General features: G+C 46.8%; 2 protein-coding genes across 2 annotated transcripts in view; both read right to left on the bottom strand.

Moving 5' to 3' along the window:
- Positions 1–19064, bottom strand: part of corin (corin, serine peptidase) — a 28509-nt gene extending 9445 nt beyond the window's left edge. The window contains exons 1-11 of the mRNA XM_027276477.1: positions 18878–19064; positions 16896–17040; positions 10463–10810; positions 9696–9807; positions 9473–9577; positions 8937–9160; positions 8743–8856; positions 8220–8327; positions 7662–7806; positions 5820–5998; positions 5467–5499 (exon numbers count right to left, since the gene is read on the bottom strand). Of these exons, the coding sequence (XP_027132278.1) occupies positions 5467–5499; positions 5820–5998; positions 7662–7806; positions 8220–8327; positions 8743–8856; positions 8937–9160; positions 9473–9577; positions 9696–9807; positions 10463–10810; positions 16896–17040; positions 18878–18943 (1579 nt within the window). The 5' untranslated portion in view covers positions 18944–19064. The remainder of the gene's footprint in view (positions 1–5466; positions 5500–5819; positions 5999–7661; positions 7807–8219; positions 8328–8742; positions 8857–8936; positions 9161–9472; positions 9578–9695; positions 9808–10462; positions 10811–16895; positions 17041–18877) is intronic.
- A 1183-nt stretch (positions 19065–20247) lies between these two features.
- LOC113745043 (NF-X1-type zinc finger protein NFXL1-like) overlaps positions 20248–22153 on the bottom strand; it is a 5259-nt gene continuing 3353 nt past the window's right edge. Inside the window, exons 4-7 of the mRNA XM_027276476.1 lie at positions 21405–21509; positions 21134–21211; positions 20973–21026; positions 20248–20886 (exon numbers count right to left, since the gene is read on the bottom strand). Coding sequence (XP_027132277.1) covers positions 20695–20886; positions 20973–21026; positions 21134–21211; positions 21405–21509 — 429 coding nt within the window. The 3' untranslated portion in view covers positions 20248–20694. The remainder of the gene's footprint in view (positions 20887–20972; positions 21027–21133; positions 21212–21404; positions 21510–22153) is intronic.

The following is a 22153-nucleotide window of genomic DNA, read 5'->3' as shown; positions in this document are numbered from 1 at the left end:
CATTACGACCACAGCGACCTGCAGACGCAGAGACATGGGAAAAAGACAGGAGCAGGAGACATTGAGGACAGCGCCGAGAACGTGAGGACAACAGAGCCCACAGAAGACATGAGAACAGCGGCAAAAACAAGAGGACATGAGGAACAGAGCAGTAGACATGAGGACAGAGCACAGAGGCCATTGCGGGACCAAGCAGCGGCAGAGACATGAAGGACACATGAGGCACGAGACATGAGGACAGAAGCAAGAGACATTGAGACAGAGCACAGAGACATGAGACAAGAGCAAGAGACCATGAGGAACCAGGAGGCAGAGAGGAGACATGGGAACAGAGGCACAGAGACATGAGGGACCAGAGGCAAGAGGACCATGAAGACAGAGGCAGAGACATTGAGGACAGAGCAGAAGGACCATGGAGGAACAGGAAGCCCAGAGACATGAGTACAGAGCACAGGACATTGGAGGACCGAAAGCAGAGACATTTAGGACAGGAGGCACAGATACCATGAGAACAGAGCACAGAGAAAATGAGTGGACAGAGCAGAGACCTGAAGACCCGAGGGCAGAGACCATTGGAGGACAGAGCAGAGACCATGAGGGACAGAGCACAGAGGAACCCCATGCGAACCCAGCGGCACAGAGGACATGAGGGACAGAGGGGCAGAGGGGACATGAGGACAGACGCACATAGACATGAGGGACCGAACAGAGCAGCGACATGGAAGACAGAGGGCAGGAGAGGGGACATTGAGACCAGAGCAGAGACCAAGAGAATGAGACAGCGCCACAACGAGACATGAGAAAACAGAGTGGCAGGAGGACATGAAGAGACAGAGCAGAGAACATGAGGACCGGAGCAGGAGACATGAAGACAGGCACCGAGACATGAGGACACGGACGGCAGACCATGAGGACAGAGCAGGCAGAGACATGACGGACAGAGCACCAGAGATCATTAGGAAGCAGCACAAGTAGCATGGAAACATAGCAGGAACAGAGGGACAGAAGCAGGACATGAGGAACAGAGCCAGAGACATGAGGGACAGAGGACAGAGGACATGACGGACAAGAAGAGCACCGAGACATAGGACAGAGCAGGAGACATGACCGAAGACAGAGGCGCGGAAGAGCCCCACATGATAGGACAGAGCAGAGAGCATGAGGACGAGCACGGGGAATCGCGGACAGAGACAGAGACATGAAGACAGGAGCACAGAGACATTGGAGAACAAGGCAGAGGACATGAGGGACAGGACGCATACAGAGACATGAGGACAGAAGCACAGAACATTGAGAACAGAGCAGAGACGAGACATAGCGAACGACATGAGACAGAACATGAGAGACCTAGAACAGAGAGCAGAGGACATGCAGGACCAGAAGAAAGGCAGAGACATGAAGAACGGCAGAGACAGAACAGGTCCACAAGTACTACAACACCACTGACCTGGGGCAGGGCGGGACCCTCTGCAGGGTCACCGGGTCACACTTCGGTACCAGCAAACGTGCAGGCGTTTAGAACATGAGGTACTGGTTAGCAGCGGTCTGGGGACCAGGGGCCCGGGGAACAGGGAGACTCCCAGGGATACGGTCTCTCTCTCTGGGACAGGTGACCCAGGTAGTTTGGGAGCTGTCAGGTTGTTAGGGCCAGATTCTGCAACAGCTCCAGAGACTGGAGGGGCTCACAGCGAGCTGAGACAAATAGAGGAAGCAGTAAAGCAGCAATCAGTACAGACAAGCCAAAGAAGAAGGACACTACAGACAGCACAGACAAGCACATACACTACGGCACAGAACGGCACAGACACTACAGACAGCACAGTCAGTACAGACAGTACAGACACACAGTCAGTACAGACCAGCACAGAACACTACAGACACACAGACGTACAGACAGCACAGACAGTACAGACCCAGCACAGACAGTACAGAAGTACAGAACCAGCACAGACACTACAAGACAGTACAGACCACTAAACAGACACGTACCAGACAGACCAGACAGCACCCAGACAGCACAGCCATACAGACATACAGACACAGTACGACAGCACGACACTACAACTACAGACACTACAGACCACCACAGACACTACAGACCACTACAGACAGTACAGACACTACAGGAACCAGTACAGACAGCACAGACACTATAACAGTAAAAGACGCAACGACACTAACAGACATACAGACCCAGCACAGAACACGCTAGACAGTACAGGTGACATAAGACACGCCCACAGACCAGTACGAGACACATACAGAACACCACAGCACTACACTACAGTACAGAGACAGCAACAGGACACTGACAGAACACACAGTACAGACAGTACCAGACAGCCAACACTACAGACAGTAACAGACAGTACAGATATCACAGACTACAGACAGTACAGAACAGACTACAGAGCCGAACTACAGACAACTTACACACGCGCAGACACAAGCACAGACACTACATGAACCGACGACAACAACTAGCACAGACACACAGACACACAGACATGCAGAGCGACCACAGAACATACAGAACAGGCACAGTCAGTACAAGACAGCAACAGACTACAGACTACATCAGACTACAGAACACGTGAAAGACGGCACAGCATCCATACAGCAGGCACAGCTAAGAGACAGTCAGTACATGAGCACCAGCAAGACAGCACTACACTACAGACACTTACAGACGCACAGAAGTACAGACAGCACAAACACTACAGACAGTAACAGAAGCACAGTCGTACAGCCGCACAGACATACAGAACAGTACAGTCAGCAACAGACATACAGACAGCACGGTCAGTACAGACACAGGACACCGGCATCACACTACAGACACCATATCAGCACACATCACTACACACTACAGAAGAAGACAGCGGCACTCATCGACACAGACACTACAGACAGCGACAACATCCGCCGACACTACAGGACACATACAGCTCGACAGCTACAGGAAAGGCACACCTACAGCATAACTACATACAACGAACAGACACTAGCGACAAGCAATACACACATACACACAGAGCACAGCACTACAGACAGCACAGACCAACTAACAGGACGCACAGGCACCAAGCCATAACTACAGACACTACCAGCACAGACAGTACACCTACAGAACCTCAGGACATACTGACAAGTACAGAGCAGCCACAGTACAGACATACAGGGCAGCACATCCGACTAACAAGACAACAGACGTACGAGCCAGACGTACATGAACAGACTACACAGTACTAGACGCACAGCCACATACACTTAAACAGCACAGACAATACAGACAGCACTACAGGACACGACAGACAGCACGGCCAACAGCAGTACCGACCACTACAGACAGCACAGACAGCTAACAGAACAGTTACAGACAGTCCAGCGCAACAGGCACAGACTAACAGCACTGAGACTACAGACAGCAACAGACACTACAGACGAACAGCAGGGACACTACAGCAGCAGTAACAGACAACAGACACAGACAAGTTACCAGACAGCACAGGCAGACGACATATGAAAACTACACGCACAGTGACAGACAGTCACAGAACAGTCACTAGAAGGTCAGTGCAACAGACCAGATACAGACAGCACTAGGCACAAGGACGTCGCAGACAGGACCCAGCCAGCCTTAAACAAGTACAGCACACATGCCACAAGACACTACACCAGTACAAGACAGACAGACAGCACAGGCACTAACAGACAGTACAGACGCGACTTAGCAGACACAGACATCGAACAGACAGCGCACAGGCACTACAACAGGACAGAAGGTACAGAAAACAGGCCTAACAAGCAGCAGCTACAGACCAGTACTACAGGTCACTAACGACAGGTACAGACGCACACACTAGACAGTACAGACAGCACAGGGCCTACGTAACAGACACGGCCGAAGGACAGCTACAGCACACTACAGACAGCTACGACACATACAGCACAGCACAGGGAACATACCAGACGTTGACAGGCACTTACAGCTACAGTAACACTACAGACAGAGCATCCAGGCACTAGGAGACAGTGACATGACGTCAGCAGCACAGGACTACAGACATACAGCGTACAAGAGCACTAAGACAATACAGACCACTACCTACAGAACGTAGCGAGACCAGCACAGACACTACAGACAGGTAGCAAGACCGGTACTAACACGGCAGCACAGGACCACTACAGACCAGTACCGTACAGACAGGCCAGCAAGGCCACTACAGACGTACAGCAGCTTACCAGACAGCACAGACACTAACAGACAGTACAGACAGCACAGCGACACTCGACAGTAACAGAACAGCACGCACTACAAGACAGTCAGACAGTAGCACAATCTAAGCAGAAGACAGTACAGACAGCACAGAGCCCGACTACCAGCACAGACAAACACAGCACGGACATCACTCCTAAACGGTGAGACCACTACAGAAACAACACTCAGACAGTCAGACAGTACGAGACAGCCACATGGACACGACAGACAGTACAGACGGTACAGACAGCACAGACACTCAGCGTCACACTACAACCACGACCATACACACAGACCACTACAGGCCAGCACTACAGCAGCATACAGAACAGTACAACAGCACGCACTCATAACGACAGTACCTAAGACGGACATCGCCAAGACAGCACAGCACTCAACATACAAGACCAGTCAGACACTAGACAGACAACACAGACAGTACACCCGACGCAGCAGCACAGACACTACAGACAGCACACACTAAGACGACAGCTACAACACAGACAAGTACACCACAGACCAGGCTACAGACACTCACAGACAGCACGACAGCACATAACTACAGACAGCAAGACTACAGACACTACAAGACAGCACAGACACTTACAGACAGTACCGACAGGCAACAGACAGCACAGACAACTAACAGGACAGTTAACAGACAGCCACAGACACTACAGACCAGTAACAGACAGTACAGACAGCACAGACACTACCCAGAACAGTACAGACACTACCAGACAGCACAGACAGCAACAGAACTACAGGACAGCACAGACACTACACGACCAGTAACAGACAGCACAGACCACTACAGAACAGGTAACAGACACTACAGACCGCACAGACCCAACTACAGACCAAGTACAGACAACACAGAACAGCACAGACACTACCGACAAGTTAACAGACACTACAGCCAGCACCAGACACTACAGGACAGTTAACAGACACTAACAGACAGCACCGACACTACAGACAGCACAGACACTACCAGGACAGTACAGACAGCACCACCCGCACCAGACACTATACAGACAGCTACAGTACAGCACAGCCACTACAGACAGCACAGACCATACAGAACAGTCAGTACAGACACGGCAACAGTGGACACTACAGACATCACAGGGACCACTAACAGCAGTAAACAGGACAAGTACAGACCACCTAAGACAGCAACAGACACACAAGACAGTACAGACCAGCCACCAGAACCGCCAGGAACAGCACAGACACTACAGGGAACAGCACAGACACTAACAGACAGGCACAGGACCAAGCCAAGACAGACAGAAAAGTTACAGAACAAGCCACAGGGACACTAACAGGACACTACAGACAGCCACAGAACAGCAAACAGACAGCACAGACACTACAGGACCAGCACAGGAACAATTACAACACTACAGACCACTACAGACAGCACAAACAGCTGGGTTTCTGTCTGGTTCTTGAGGACTCACTGCAGTTGTTGTTATTTTTCGTGGGTCACAGGCGTGCGTTTCTCCTCCGACACACACAGAGGACAGGAAGTGGAGATAACAGCTGGGCTGACCGGGAAGCAGCAACACCACCGGCTGTAGGACCCCAGGTTTGAGGAAGAAGCCGACGTTGTGAGGCAGGCAGACAGACAGGTGAGAGGCAGGACAGACAGCGGTTAGAGCAGGCAGGACAGGTGAGAGACAGGCGCAGGGTGAAGGACGTTGAGAGCACAGACAGGTTGGAGGGAGAAGACTGAAGAAGGCAGGACAGACAGGTGAGAGACAGGCAGACAGAACAGGTGAGAGGCAGACAGACAGGTGTCTTACTGCTCTCTTGCTCAGTGCTCCTCACACTAACCGTTTTCCTTACTCGTCTTCTTCTCCGTCACAGCGGGACCGCTGAAACGAACGAACTGACTTCCTGCACTCCAGACAGACCCTGACTCTTACAGCTGCAAACCAAAAACCAAACGTTTTAGTAAAACAACGTTGTTTAGTTTCAGGTGAATCGTGGAATCAGGAAATGTTACGAATATAAAATACAAGCACATAGGTGACTTGGGGGGGGGTAACGACCCCACAGGTGACTGTAACGACCCCAACAGGTGACTTGTAACGACCCACAGGTGACCGTAACGACCCCACCAGGTGACTGTAACGGGACCACACCGACGTGACTGTAACGACCCAACAGGTGACTTCTATAACGACCCAACAGGGACTTAACGACCCCAACAGGTGACTTGTAACGACCCAACAGGTGACTTAACGACCACCAGGACTGTAACGACCCCACAGGTGACTGTAAAGACACCCAACAGGTGACTGTAACGACCCCAGACAGCAAAGTGACTGTAAACGACCCAACAGGTGACCCCCTTCATACTATAACGACCCACAGGTGACTGTAACGACCCCACAAGGTGACTTTAAGGACCCCACAGGTGACTGTAACGACCCCCACAGGTGACTGTAACGACCCACGGGACACGTACAACGACCCAACAGGTGACTGTAACGCACCCCACAGGTGACTTTAACGACCCCCAAACAGGTGACTGTTAACGACCCCACAGGTGACTGTACACGACCCCAACAGGTGACTTGTAACGGACCCAACAGGTGACTGTAACGACCCAACAGGTGACTTTTGTAACGACCCCAACAGGTGACTATAACGACCCCAACAGGTGACTGTAACGACCCACAAACGGTGACTGTACCGACCCCACAGTGACTCTATAACGACCAACCGATGACTTCCTGTAAACGTACCCCAAAAACCAGGTGGACTGTAACGACCCACATGTGCGACTATATAACGACCCAACAGGTGACTGTAACGACCCCACGGTGACTGTAAACGACCCCCACAGGTGACTAACGACCCCACAGGTGACTATAACGACCCAACAGGTGACTTAACGACCCAACCAGGTGACTGATAACGAACCCCACAGTTGACTGTACAAGGGACCCCACAGGTGACTGTAACGACCCCACAGGTGACTGTAACGACCCCACAGGTGACTGTAACGACCCAACAGGTGACTGTAACGACCCCACAGGTGACTGTAACGACCCAACAGGTGACTGTAACGACCGAACAGGTGACTGTAACGACCCCACAGGTGACTGTAACGACCCCACAGGTGACTGTAACGACCCCACAGGTGACTGTAACGACCCCACAGGTGACTGTAACGACCCAACAGGTGACTGTAACGACCCCACAGGTGACTATAACGACCCAACAGATGACTGTAACGACCCAACAGGTGACTGTAACGACCCACAGGTGACTATAACGACCCACAGGTGACTGTAACAACCCACAGGTGACTGTAACGACCCACAGGTGACTATAACTGTAACGACCCAACAGGTGACTGTAACGACCCACAGGTGACCTTCACATTAAATAAAGGTTTGATCTTGTTTGACACTCACAGCAATTCAGCTCGTCACTCTTGTCCAGACAGTCGTGGTCTCCGTCACACAGCCAGTCTCTGGACACACAGCGACCGTCACCACAGCGATGTTCACGAGCCAGATCACACACTGCACACACACACACACACACACACACGGAGTCAGAGCAGAGTCTCCGGATCTGTTCATGACATTTATGGACCGGATCTGATTCCCCAGCCGGAGTGAGGAGGTGGTCTGGTTCTGTGGTTCTGTTGGCTTCATCGTCAGCATGGAGGACTGAGCGAGTCGACCCGTTTATATTCACAGCAATAAAACAAAGGTGTCAGACGTGTAGTCATAGGAAACAGTGTTGTGTTGTCGAGCTGTGTGAGGTTGGTGGACAGTGAGCAGCTGACAGACATGAGAACCCCTCGCTGCATGCTGGCACACAGACAGGTGGTGGATTCCCTCGCTCACACTCTGATCCCGAACTACGTCACAACAAGTGTGTGTTACTGTGTGTGTGTTACTGTGTGTGTGTTACTGTGTGTGTGTCTCACCACAGTTGTGTTCGTCGCTCAGGTCTCCACAGTCGTCGTAACCGTCACACACCAGAGAGGGAGACAGACAACGACCAGTGTTACACCGAAACTTCCCGTCTGAACACACTGAAGAGAGAGAGACAGGTCATGTGACTACATCCAACTGTAGCTGCTGTTAGCTCAGTCTGTTATAGAGGCGTATGTTCCCTGCCTTTGACTTATGTTTTTATGTTTGTTGTCTTTGTTGACTGCTTTTATTTCCTGTTTGTTGACTTTTACGGCGTCTTAAAGACGAGGAGGTCAGTCTGAGGGCGAGAGACGTCAACGCACAAAGACTAAAACTCTCCCTCTTTATAACTCTCAGCCTATGGGCTCTTTGACGTCGCCATGACGACCACCATCTCTGTCACAAACAGTTCCAGAAGCTCTGCCGTCCAATCAATCACCTGCAGCCACGTCGCCACGACAACGAGCTAAAAACTCCACTCTGCTATTTATACAGGCCACAGTGTGTGTGTGTGTGTGTGTGTGTGTGTCTCACCGCAGTGTGTCTCATCGCTCCAGTCGTCACAGTCGTTGTATCCGTTACAAACCAGTTTCTGAGGGACACAAATCCCTGTCATGCACAGGAAGTGGTCCTTCCCGCCGCACACAGCTGCCGACCAATGAGAGAGAGCGTACATCAGTGATGTCATCGAACCATGTGATCAGTTCAGAGTGTGTGTGTTTACTCACAGAGTTTCCCTTTGACCTGTCGTGGCGTGTAACAGGTGTAAGGGGCAGGGCTTGCGGTTGCCGTGGGTGATGACGATGATGGCGCCGGCAGAGTGGCGGTGGTCGTGTTGCTGAACTGCGAGCAGCGCAGGAACTCAGGCCAGGAGGCGTTGAACATCTGCAGGACAGGCTCGCAGCCTTCCCTCGCCGCCTCGCAGAACGACGCGCAGGGCAGCACGACGCGCCTGCACAGGGAGACTACATTACCCAGAATGCTACTGTGATGGAGGCTACGACGCGCCCACTCAGAGAGAAAAACACGACACACTATGAGAGGTCAGAGGTCAACAAGTATGTGTGTTCTAATTTAAGAGTGTGTGTGTGTGATGTGATTCTCAGCTGTGTTCAAACACACACACACACACGCTGCCCCACTTACAACCTGAACAGCTGATTCATGTGCAGCAACAGACCAGGAAGAGAGCCAGGCTACGAGCTAAGCTAACCCAGGAAGAGAGCCAGGCTACGAGCTAAGCTAAGCTAAGTGTTAGCGTTACCTGCTGTGCGTCCCGTCAGCAGCGACACACTCGGGCAGTGCCAGCGAGCAGCCGAACAGCATGATGTGTCTGTAGCAGGACAGTCTGCTGAGGTAGCTGAAGAACCTGCAACAACAAAGAGACGTCTGAATACCCCTCACATCACCTGCGTCAGAAAGAGAGAGAGAGGGACAGCTGTGGTTGAGCCACAAAGAGGAAGGGAGCGCTGACAGGATGTGGTTACCTTAGCAACATGTCGACCTCGGAGCTCTTCACCACGGCGACCGAGGAGGACAGCCATGTTTGGTTGTAGGGCAACATGTGACACTGAGGCTCCGCGATCAGCTGACAGCTGCCTGCAGACAGACTGAGAGTCAGGCTAGCTTTACCTGTTAGCTTGTTTGCTAAAGGGCTGCTGAGCCAGTGTCGTGCCAGAACCGGAGCATGATGACTCACATCAGCTGCTGAACAGTGTTGTTGACCTTCACTGTGTACTGAGCCATCGTTAGCTAACCAGCTAGCTCACACTAACCCCCAAATTCCACCGGGCACATGTGCACCGCGTGCAGCCGCTCTAATCAATGTTTCAAACCCCGCCCGCATCGCTGCAGCTGACAGCGAGCCAGACACAGAAACATCAGGACGGACTGAAACAGAGACGGGGACGTGTCCGGCGGAGTTTCGGGGTCAGAGTTAGCTTGATGTCCCGTTAGTCTGGTGACTGCCCAGTGTCCAATCAGAGGACAGGACAGTGTGCAGCTCATTAGCATTCACCTCGTCTCCACGTTAATACAGAGACAGAGAGAGAGACAGTGAAGGACAGTGGACGAACGGAGATGAGGAGAATTTTAAAATAGAAACTGAATGAACGATTTATCATCACACACACACACACTCCGTCCTGCATTAATGGAGTCTAATAAGATTTTAGTGTTTGACAGAAAAGGACACAATAACACAGACAGAAGCAGAGCAGAGGATTCTGGGATTTGTAGTTTTTTTCTCTGTTACCTGAGTCGGGTGCTGCGGTGGTGCCGATCGGCCAGGCGGTGCTCAGTGACGCCACAGAAGTCAGCCAATCAGGAGGCGTGCTTGTGTATGGCTGGGTGGGCGGAGCCTGAGAGGAGGCTGGAGAAGTGCTGGTGGTGGCAGCAGGTGTGCTGTGGTCATGGCCGGATGTGACGTCATCATCCTTGTGGTCATCGCGGTGGACACGGTTTTGTGGCGCGACCGTGACGTTTACCATCTCAAAGAAGGAGGAGGGGTTTGTGCTGTTGCTATGGTAACTGGGGTCGCTGTCTGCAACGGGCTCGGGGGAGGGGAGGGGGCTGGAGTCCAGGAGGCTGCTGCCGAATATACCTGCAGAGAGACAACCAGGGTCAGCTGCAGGTCAGAGCAATTAACTGCAGCTGTGCTCTGTCTGTGTGTGAGTGACTGCTGAGAGACAGAAAATCTCTAAATGAAGCCCCTCCAACTAGTGGACACTAATGCCAAACGGTAGGTGTTATCAAAAAGCCCAAATGACCGTGAGCATCCTCATCTTGTCGACCATGTGAATGCTGAATTTCAGTGTGTGAAGTTAAAAAATGTGACCTGGGGAGAGAGAGAAAGAACAGGTGCCCCGTGCTCCTTTGGGAAATTTCTACTCTCCAGTTTACATGGCAGTAGATGGGGCTGTCGGTGGGTGATCCTGGAGCATCAGTGCGTCTCCCGCCAAAACTATAAGTCTGACAGCTTCAGCAGTGATATCGCTGCGTAGCCCACGAATTTTCCTACGTTTCTACATAGAAACGTAGGAAATTTCTTATTTCTGTAGAGTGACATTTGTGGCCAGGAGAGCCGTTTGCAAATGTATTTTGCGTGCTGAAATTCGTCAGAATAATCAGTATGGGGACACTCAGTGATCATGATTCATTCATAAAAACAGACATCGTGTCTATCAGACATGTTGCGTTCAGGAACACACCAAACAGTCGGATCACAGCTTGTGCTGCTCGTTACCAGATCTGACAGCTACAGAGGAGGTACAGACTGTGTGTTCACAGTGAGGCTGTTACAAAGGTTCACTCATGGTGTGTGTTCTATCGTTACCGTAACACCGTCAGGACCAACTCAAATAAATCATCAGGTGATCGACACCTTAAACATCGAGACACACAGATAAAATTCAAGTTTGAGCTCCATGTTATGTGTGTGTGTGTGTGTTGTGTGTGTTAACAGTGTAATGTTAATGGCATGTGCAGTGCAACAACTGCTGAGCCTGTGTTCGACGTGTACGTGTGTTCAACGGGAAAACTATGAATAGTGTCAGAGTGATCCAGTTACCATGGTGAAGCAGACAGACTGCTCTATTTACATCTGTCACACACACACACACACACTCACACACAGTTAACATGGGAAATAAGGAGTCACTGACAGATTTCAACAACTACGCACAACCTGACATATAAGTGAATATATACTGAATATATACTGTATACCTGAACATTTATGCTACGTATACTGCAGTAAGTACCTGAACATATACTGAATATATATTGAATATATACTGCAGTATGTACCTGAACATAAACTGAATATATATTGGATATATACTGCAGTATGTACCTGAACATAAACTGAATATATATTGAATATATACTGCAGTATGTACCTGAACATAAACTGAATATATATTGAATATATACTGCAGTATGTACCTGAACATAAACTGAATATATATTGAATATATACTGCAGTATGTACCTGAACATAAACTGAATATATATTGAATATATACTGCAGTATGTACCTAAACATATACTGAATATATATTGAATATATACTGCATGTAATTCCCTGCACAAATTGAATATAATATTGGATTATACTGCAGTCTTTACCGAACATATACTGAACTATATATTAGAATAATACTGCATGTCTGTACCTAAACATAACAACGTGAATATATATTGACGATAATAACTGCAGTTATTACCTGAACTAAACGGAATATTCTATACTGAATATCTACTGCAATGTATGACCTGAAAACATAAATTGAATATATGTGGATATATACGCCGCAGTTGACTGAACATTTACATTGGAATTAATCATTGGATAATTACCTGCAATGTACTACATAAATGAATTATGCTACGAGTAATACTGAATAAATGAATATTTTGGAATATATACTGCCAAGTACCTGAACTAACTTGAATTTCATTGGATATATTCCTGCAGTAGGTTCCTGAAACATATATGAATATATATTGGATCTATACTGCCAGTAATGTGACCCTGAACATCACTGAATTATATTCGAATATATACGCAGATGGACCTGAACATAAACTGAATTAAATATTGGACACATAATACTGCAGTATGTACCTCAATACTATATGAAACATATACTGAATATATACTGGATATGAATGCACTGCATGTCTATATGCGTAATAACATATACTGAATTATATGAATATATACTGCCGTATGTACCTAAACATAAACGAATATATATGGATATATCTGCAGTATAGACCGAACCAAACTGAAATATATATGGAATAATACTGCAGTATGTAACCTGACTATATGAATATATATTGACCATATAACTGCAGTATGTACTGAACAAAACGAATATATATTGAATATATACTGCAGTATGTACCTGAACATAAACTGAATATATATTGAATATATACTGCAGTATGTACCTGAACAAGAAAATGATATATGAGGAATATAACTGCAGTAGTACCTAAACATATACGATATATATTGATAATATACTGCAGTATGTACCTGAACATAACTGGAAATATATTTGACTATATACTGCAGTATGTACCTTGAACTATCTGAATTTTATTAGATCTAACTGCAGTATGTACCTAACATAACTGAAATAATATGAAATATACGCGTATGTACCACTGAACATAACTGATTATATTTGAATATATACTGCATATGTACCTGAACATAAACTGATATATATTGAAATAAATACTGCCGAATTACTGAACATATAACTGAATATATTTGAATATATACTGCAGAGTACCTAAACATACTTGAATATATATTGAATATAACTGCAGTATGTACCTGAACATAAACGGAATATATTGAATATATTTCCGTGCAGTTGTACCTTGAAACCTAAATTATATATTATGGATACTTACTGCAGTATGTACACATGAAATAATGACATATATATGGATATATACTTGCAGTATGTACCTGAACATAACCCGAATATATATGCATATATACTGCGTATGTACCTGAACAAAATTGAATATAGTATTGAATATATACTGCAGTATTGTTACTCTGACATAATTGAATCTATAATTGATATATACTGCAGTATGTACCTGAACATAAACCACCTGCTTCCATGAGGCAGAGGTTGTGTTAGTGCTGTGAAGAGCTTCATGTTACATCTGTCATATAAATAAACTGCGTGTTATATAAGCATATTTAAATTCAAACGTATACATGGAGCTGCTCACGGTTCGGAACAGATGCATCACAGCGGGGCCGCAGACAAACATGCCAATCACTGATCACATTCCAGTTCAGCACAAAGGTACGGCATGATGTGATGTCATATATAAAATATACTATATAAAATATACATATATAAATATACATATATAAAAATCATGCTGAGAGTCTGCAGAGGTTCGCTTCAAACGACAGACAGACGGACGGAGACACAACACAAAAGTTGACAGACTTTAAAGACTGTTAGCTGGTTAATATGAGGCGGGGGAGGGGGACGCAACCAACAACAGCTGCTTGAGGAGAAAGGAGAAGAGGAGAAAGAGAGAGGGAGAGGAATGAAGGGAGCGAGGGAAAGAGACGAGAGGGTGAGAAGAGTATGAAGGTGATCGAAGATTATTAGAGGACGAAATAAATTAGGAGGAGTATAGAGTAAGAAAGATATAAGGAGGAAGTCAGCGGAAAAGGAGTACAGAGGATAGGAGAGAAGAGAGTAGGAAGAGTAGTAGGGATCGACATATGAAATGAATCCTTAGACGTAGACGATAGATGAGTGTAATAGTATAATTGAAGGAGCAAGAGATGAGAAACTAGGAGTAGCATATATAAGGAGGAGTATTAAGATTATCCTGCTTAGATCATATGAAGGTACGAGAGACTGATTTAATAGATTGTTTATATATATATTGTTCATCTTTATTTACTCGCGCATCTTCACTACTCTTACTTCTTCGTAGCTCCCTTAGCCCGTTCGTATCAACTTCCGCTCGCATTATCCTCTACTCTTCGTCCTCTGTACGTCTCTCCGTAGTCTTCCGGGCTCATCGTTTCTTCCTTTCATACTTTGTCCTTCTCCTCTGCATTCTCGCGCTCCGTCATTCAATACGTTCTCCGATCTCGCCATCTGCTCGTACAGTCTTACTATGCTATTAGTACGTCCTCTTCTTCAGCGCCTCTTCCTCTGCTTCTTTCCGATCGGTATTAATCATTAGTATTATGTACTCATTAGACGTCGTCTTCACTCCCCATTTTTTCTCTTCTATCTATGCGATCGCCTATGCGTATAGACCCCTTCTTAGTACTATGCGTAGTAGATTCATTGTGAAACAGAAACTGTGTCAAAAGAAGAAATGTTGGATAGAATATGAAATAAGGAACAAGGAGTGAAGTATAAAATGGAAGTGACCGATACAAACAAGTCAGAGTTTACAGAAGACAGATGCAAATATATTGTAGGATGTTGTGGTGCATTGAGGAGGATGGTGGATGGAGCTGTTTACTACCATGTGTTAAATATTTTGAACTTCTTTGTCTTGAATGTTGGAACGGTAACTCTGCTCCTGATTGGGCCGAGAGTCCCCCCGGTCATGGGGACAAGGGGAAGCATACCACACCACACACAACACACACACACACACACACAAACCAGCAACACGTTCCCACACATTCACACAACACACACACGTCACACAAACACACACACACAGTCACAACACACACATACACACACACATACATCACACACAACACACACACACAACACCACCACACACACCCCACACAGACACCACACACACACCCAACCCACACATACACACACACTACCACCACCAAACAACAGCACACACACACCACACACCACACCATACAACCACACACACAAACACACACACACTGTCACACACACTGTCACAGCACAAGCACACACACACACACTGTCCCACACACACCCACACACGTAGATGATGAAATCTTGACACCTAGAAACGCATTCCTTCCAGGTCTTCTTTCGTCCCCTCATGGACACATGCTTTAGCATAACCACACGATAAAGCAGCTAACTGCTAAGTAGCCCGGTCAGCATGCTAACAGAACCGGGCTCAGCAAGCCGTAACTCGAACGGTTTGGAGCCTCTGAAGACGCAACAGGGATAAACGTGACAGTAACCGATGCTGACTCCACAGACTTCATGATGAGAAAACATTAATAGCACATGGAAGCTAAAGCTAACATAACAAAGCTAATGCAGCTAACACTAGAGGAGCCAGCTGGTTTGGAGCTAAGCTAATGTAGCTAACTGCTAACATAAGCTAATGCTATGGACTAACCTAGTTAGCTCACTGCTAGACGTTAGCTCACTGCACGTAGCTAAGCCACACGTTAGCTCCATTACTTATGTAAACTTGGTTTAGCTCGGTCCAGTTGTGTATGCTAACGTGAACGGACTCAGCCCGGACGCCAGGACCAAACCCGACTGCTGTGTTCCTGTTAGACTGGACACTGCTGGTTCAGAGGTTCTGGTCGCTGTGTTCACTGTTAGACGGAGACACTGCCGGTCAGAGGTTCTGTCGCTGTGTTCACTGTTTAGACGGCAACTGCCGGTTCAGAGGTTCGTTGGGCTGTTTTCGTTTAGATGAAACGACTGCTGGTTCGAGTTCTGTTTCCTGTCGCGTGTTCACTTTTGACTGGCACTCTGCTGGTTCAGAGGTTCTGGTCTGTCGTGTTCCCGCTGTTAGACGGACCACTGCTGGTTCAAGGTTCTGGTCGCTGTGTTCACTGTTAGACGGGGACACTGGCGTTCAGAGGTTCTTTCGCCGTGGTTCAGCTGGACAGGCGGGGGGGGGGGCTGTTTAGACTGGACACTGCCGGGTTCAGAGGTTCTGTCGCTGTGGTTCCTGTTAGACTGGACATCGCGGTTCAGAGGTTCTGTCGCCGTGTTTTCGCTGTTAGACTGGACACTGCACAGGTTTCAGAGTTTCTGTCGCGTGTTCGCTGTTAGGACTGGACACTGCAGGTTCAGAGGTTCTGTCGCTGTGTTCGCTGTTAGACTGGACACTGCTGGTTCAGAAGTTCTGTTCAGCCTCATGGCGCTGACTCAAAGGTCGACTCATAGTGTAGGTAACTAGCGTGTGTGTGTGTGTGTGTTTACCGGTCAGGGTGAGGGCGAGCAGCAGCAGGCCGGCCAGCAGGCTCACGGTGGGGATCAGGATGTAGAGCAGAAGTCGAAGGTGATTGGTCGATCCCAGCTTGTGAGGACACGTCTCCCCGCCCATCCCGACCTCGGGTCTTCGAGTCTGAGGACGACACATCAACCCGGGGTTATGACATCATTGACGTGTCACCGTCTGTGTGTGTGACGTCACAGCAGTGAGTTTGTTGAGCGGACATAAAAGAGACCTCAAACGCCTCACACAAGTCCAGTCTAAACCACGCCCCCCCCCCCCCCTCAGGTTATTTATAGCGAGCAGAGAGGGCGGTCCAGCCCGGCCCGGCCTGGCCTGGCTCGGCCCGGCCCGGGTGTCCTCTCAGAGTTTCCATTGGACACGTTAAAGTTATTTTTGAAGCGACACGATGACGAGCTGACACTCAACACCGATATGCTTTAAGTGCTGCTCGCTCCACCTCTCTCTCTCTCTCTATGTTAATACAGTGAGACTGTTTATATTAACACTTAATTATTCATGATTTTAGTCTGTTAAAAACCTCAGAGCTGAGACTTTTATTTTGAAGGTCAAACTTACACTACGGAAGCTGAATCACATCAAAATAAAAGTTTTAAATATATTATAAATATAAAATCTATAATCTATATCTGCTTATGATTTTATCAATCTGACATTTTATTATTTGGTTTATTTAATCCATGAAACATTTTTGTTCTTTTTGTTTAAATCAAGAATCATTAACTGAGTTAACTAATCAGGATGAATAAATATTATTTCAGATTCATTTATAACTCAAAGTGATAAACGAAAACATTTTTTATCTTTGGTGCAGTTATCAAACGTAACGGACACGGGACTCGATAAACTTTATTGACACATTTGATAACTTTACATGAAAACAAATAGAACATAATTCTAAAGAATTATTAAAGTTTCAAACAAAACAGCTGACATTAAGTTTTATGTTGAAATAAGTTGTTTTATTATTGAAGATTTCCTGTAAAAAATCTAACTAAATATCTTGTGATGATTTGATTTATTTATTGATGTTTTAGTGAACGGAATATTTAAAAACGTGTTCTGACGATTGACTCGTTAATTAACAGATGATAATAATAATAATAAAGCTTCATGTTTTCATGTTCTTTCATTAATAATTAACCTGTCTTTTATTAGATAAACTCAGATATTAATCATTAAAAAGTTTATAATGAAACGTTAAATTAAAAGAAGCATCAGACTGGAAACTTTAAGATAATGATTCACTAAGACTGAACCTCGTTAAGTTCTTATTACAGCCCTCACTAATTATTATTTGTTTAGTCAATAAGTATTTAAAAATCTGAATTAATCAAAGTCATTCTGACATCGTTATAATTAACTGAATATGTCTATGTGTATATTTCCTGGATGACGGTTCGCCGAAGAGTCGACTCGGTCATTCCCGTGGACAGAGCGACTCACCGGCTCGCTCTGCCCCAGGCGGAGGCTCTTTTCTGGGGGAGAGTTCACCGAAGAGTCGTCACGGAGGACCGAGAGTGGACTTTAACAGACAAACTGATGAAAATGTCAATATACAATCTATAGTCTATATCTACAGTCACGTGGTTACAGACTGAGTGTTTGTGGGTGAGTTCTCAGCAGAACTGTTCTGGTTCTGGACGGGTGATGAACATTCAAATATAAAAATCTGATTTCCAGTTTCAGTTAGTCACGAGCTGAATGTGTCAACTTGTCCATCAGAGACTTTCTTAATTATTCACTAATTACTGGAGCTTTGATGTCGAACCGGGGACAGACTGTGAGCAGAACCGACAGCGGCGGGAAGACAGCGAACAGAACCGGAGCCGGAGGACGGAGACACGGAGACACGGAGACAAGGAGACGGAGCGCCACATTCAAGGACAATAGCACAGACACACACACACACACACACACACACACACACACACACACCGACACTCACCGCCGCAGTTCCCGCTCCGCCGCTGAAGGTGACACGCGGGCAGGTCTCCAGCCGCGCGGACAACATGACCTGATGCTGCCCGCCGAGCGCGAGACCATCCCTCTGCCTGCTGCCCGCGAGCTCCGCTAACTAACCGAGCACGAGACACGCTGGCTCCGCCCCCTCAGGCTCTCTCACACACACACACACACACACACACACACACACACACTGCTCAGGTTGTCTGCACGTGACGGAGCCTTAACGACAGATTAAATCCAATTCACGGTCAAGTGCATGCTGGGACATGAGCCTCGTGCTGTGTGTGTGTGTTTTAAAAACACACACACACAGACACACAGACACACACACACACACACACACACGCACACAAGTTTAACCACAACGTGTGTGTGTGTGTGTGTATGTGGGGACCTTGTGAAGAGTGGGGACATGATTTATGGGGACGTTCTGCTCTGCTCGGACTTCAAAATCAAAAATCACACGACGTCTGTAACGACAACAACAAACACACAAATTATAATCTCGACAGCTAAAACAGGCTAACTACAAGCTAACTACAAGCTAACTACAGGTGAACTACAGGCAAACTACAAGCTAACTACAAGCTAACTACAGGTTAACTACAAGCTAACTACAGGTTAACTACAGGCGAACTACAAGCTAACTACAAGCTAACTACAAGCTAACTACAGGTTAACTACAAGCTAACTACAGGTGAACTACAAGCTAACTACAGGCTAACTACAGGCGAACTACAAGCTAACTACAGGCTAACTACAGGCGAACTACAAGCTAACTACAGGTTAACTACAGGTGAACTACAAGCTAACTACAAGCTAACTACAGGCTAACTACAGGTTAACTACAGGCTAACTACAAGCTAACTACAGGCTAACTACAGGCTAACTACAAGCTAACAAGAAGCTTGAACAAGGTGACTAGCTAAAGATAAGCTAAAACAAGCGGCCGCCTCTGTGGCCTCATTCAAAAAACCTTTTGTAACAACTTTAAACTCTCGAACATCCTCAAAGATTCAGATGCCAATCAAACCTCTACTGGTTGAAACCAAGCAGCAACCTGAGGCTGGCTCCAGAAGTGAGTCAGTCTCCATAAGTCCCCATGTTCAAACAGTTTTGGTTTCATTTCTTAAATGATTTGAGTTCAAAGTTCCTTTCGCATGCTCTTTAATCCTCCTGTGTACTCGGAGCAAACTGAGGCGAAATAGTTTGTTTCAAAGTTTCAACTTGAGCAAAACATCTTTGACTTCATTAATACGAGAAGAAAGCTACAGCTAGCATTGTGTTGGTGAACGTGAAACTGATGATGAATGTGTGAATATTTATAATCAGACAAAAGGAAACGGGGTCAAAGGTCGTATGAATAAACTTTAATGAGGGCTGCTCGTACAGGAACACTTGAAATGATTCTTTAGGCCAAATAGAAGAAAAAAAAAAACCCTCTCAATCCTGAAATATTCAATTTTACCACCCCCCCCCAAAAAAACACAAAATGTTTTTAATGAATTAAAACCTGATTGATGTTTTTTGGACCCGTCAGATCAGAGGAAGTCCGACAATACAACCGAACATGAACGTTCACACTTTTAAACGTCAGATGTTAAAAATCAGTAAATGAATCAGTCGACATCAGCACGGTCAGCGTGAGCGGGGACAGATGTTTCACATTTAAGACTTACAAACATTCATCCTGTGTTCAATTCTTCAACAAACAAACAGGAAGGAAAAAAAACTACCAAAATAAAAGACAATAAGAGAGTGAAATTAAAGTCAACATGTTCGTGTTAGTGTGTCGGTTCAGGGCGTGGTCAGGAGGTAGTAGGCGGTGGCCGACAGCAGAGCTCCAACCAATGGGACAAGGACGGCGGCGGCACACTTCCTCCACCACCCCGCCCTCCCCTCGTCATCATCCACCTCCTCCCTCCTCCCTCGCTTTTTGCTCCTCCGACCTCCTCGCTGCTGACGCTTCTCGAACGCCTCCAGCTCCTCCTGAACGCAACGGGTAGATCAACAGGTAACGAGGCGGATTCATCAAGGCTGAAGCTTGTTAACCTCATTAATGATCAAAGACTCACCTGAAGTTTCTTCTGCTCCTCCTCCTGAGCTGCTCGCTGCTCCGCCTCCTTCAGCTGAACACACACACACACACACACACACACACACACACACAGAGTGGTTAGTGTGTATCAGATGTGATTCTGTCACTGTACAGGTGTGTGTGTGTTTGTTTGTGTACCTGACTGACTTTCCTCTGCTGGTCTCTGCAGGTGTCATCACACTGAACACACTGATCCGACAGAGAGCACGGGAACTCCTACACACACACACACACACACACACACACACACACACACACACGTGTTGAAACGCATGCACATTGAAAGTAGCAACAAAAATAGATTATAATAAACGTGTATGTATGTGTGTTAAATATGTGAAATGTGTGTTTGGGTGTGTGTATTTTCTTTGTGTGTCTGTCACAGGATGTGTGTGTGGTGTGTGTGTACCTTCTTAATCCTCTTGCAGGGACATCGCAGCTTCACCTTCTGTTGACATTTCCCCTCACACACTCCTGGATGACACACCTGCTTACATCGATGTCCACAGCTCAGCTACACACACACACACACACACACACACACACACACACACAGTGTGAATAAACACAGCTCCATCACACTCTGGTTCTGGTTCTGTCAGTGAGGCAGGGGAAGACTTCCAGCAAAGAAGAAAAACACAGTGTGAAACATGAAGCGACCCGTGACATCAGTGAAAACAAACCCGATGTTTGATCCCCAGAACCAGCCGGGACTATATTCAGTCTGAACGGACTATATGAGTGTGTGTGTGTGTGTGTGTGTGTAAACATACCACTGCTGTAGTCAGTGTTTGTTATTTCATCCGTGGGTGTGTTTGGCTCTGTCAGACTGTTTTCATAGTTTGCAGGAACACACACATGCACACACACACACATTCATTTCCTGCAGACTTACCTTGATCTCACCAAAACTACTCCTTTCCTACCTCCTGTGGGGTTCAGTCCCGATAAAGTGTATCACAACCAACAGTGCCCCCGAAAAAACACGTCATATCCCGATAAAACACGTCATATCCTGATAAAACACATCATATCCCGATTAAAACACGTCATATCCTTATAAAACACGTCATATCCTGATAAAACACGTCATATCCCGATAAAACACATCATATCCCGATTAAAACACGTCATATCCTGATAAAACACGTCATATCC

The sequence above is a fragment of the Larimichthys crocea genome, unplaced genomic scaffold (assembly GCF_000972845.2).
Source record: "Larimichthys crocea isolate SSNF unplaced genomic scaffold, L_crocea_2.0 scaffold385, whole genome shotgun sequence".
Lineage (NCBI taxonomy): Eukaryota > Metazoa > Chordata > Actinopteri > Sciaenidae > Larimichthys > Larimichthys crocea.
Note: the sequence above shows the minus strand (reverse complement) of the source record. Positions and strands in the feature narration are given on the sequence as shown.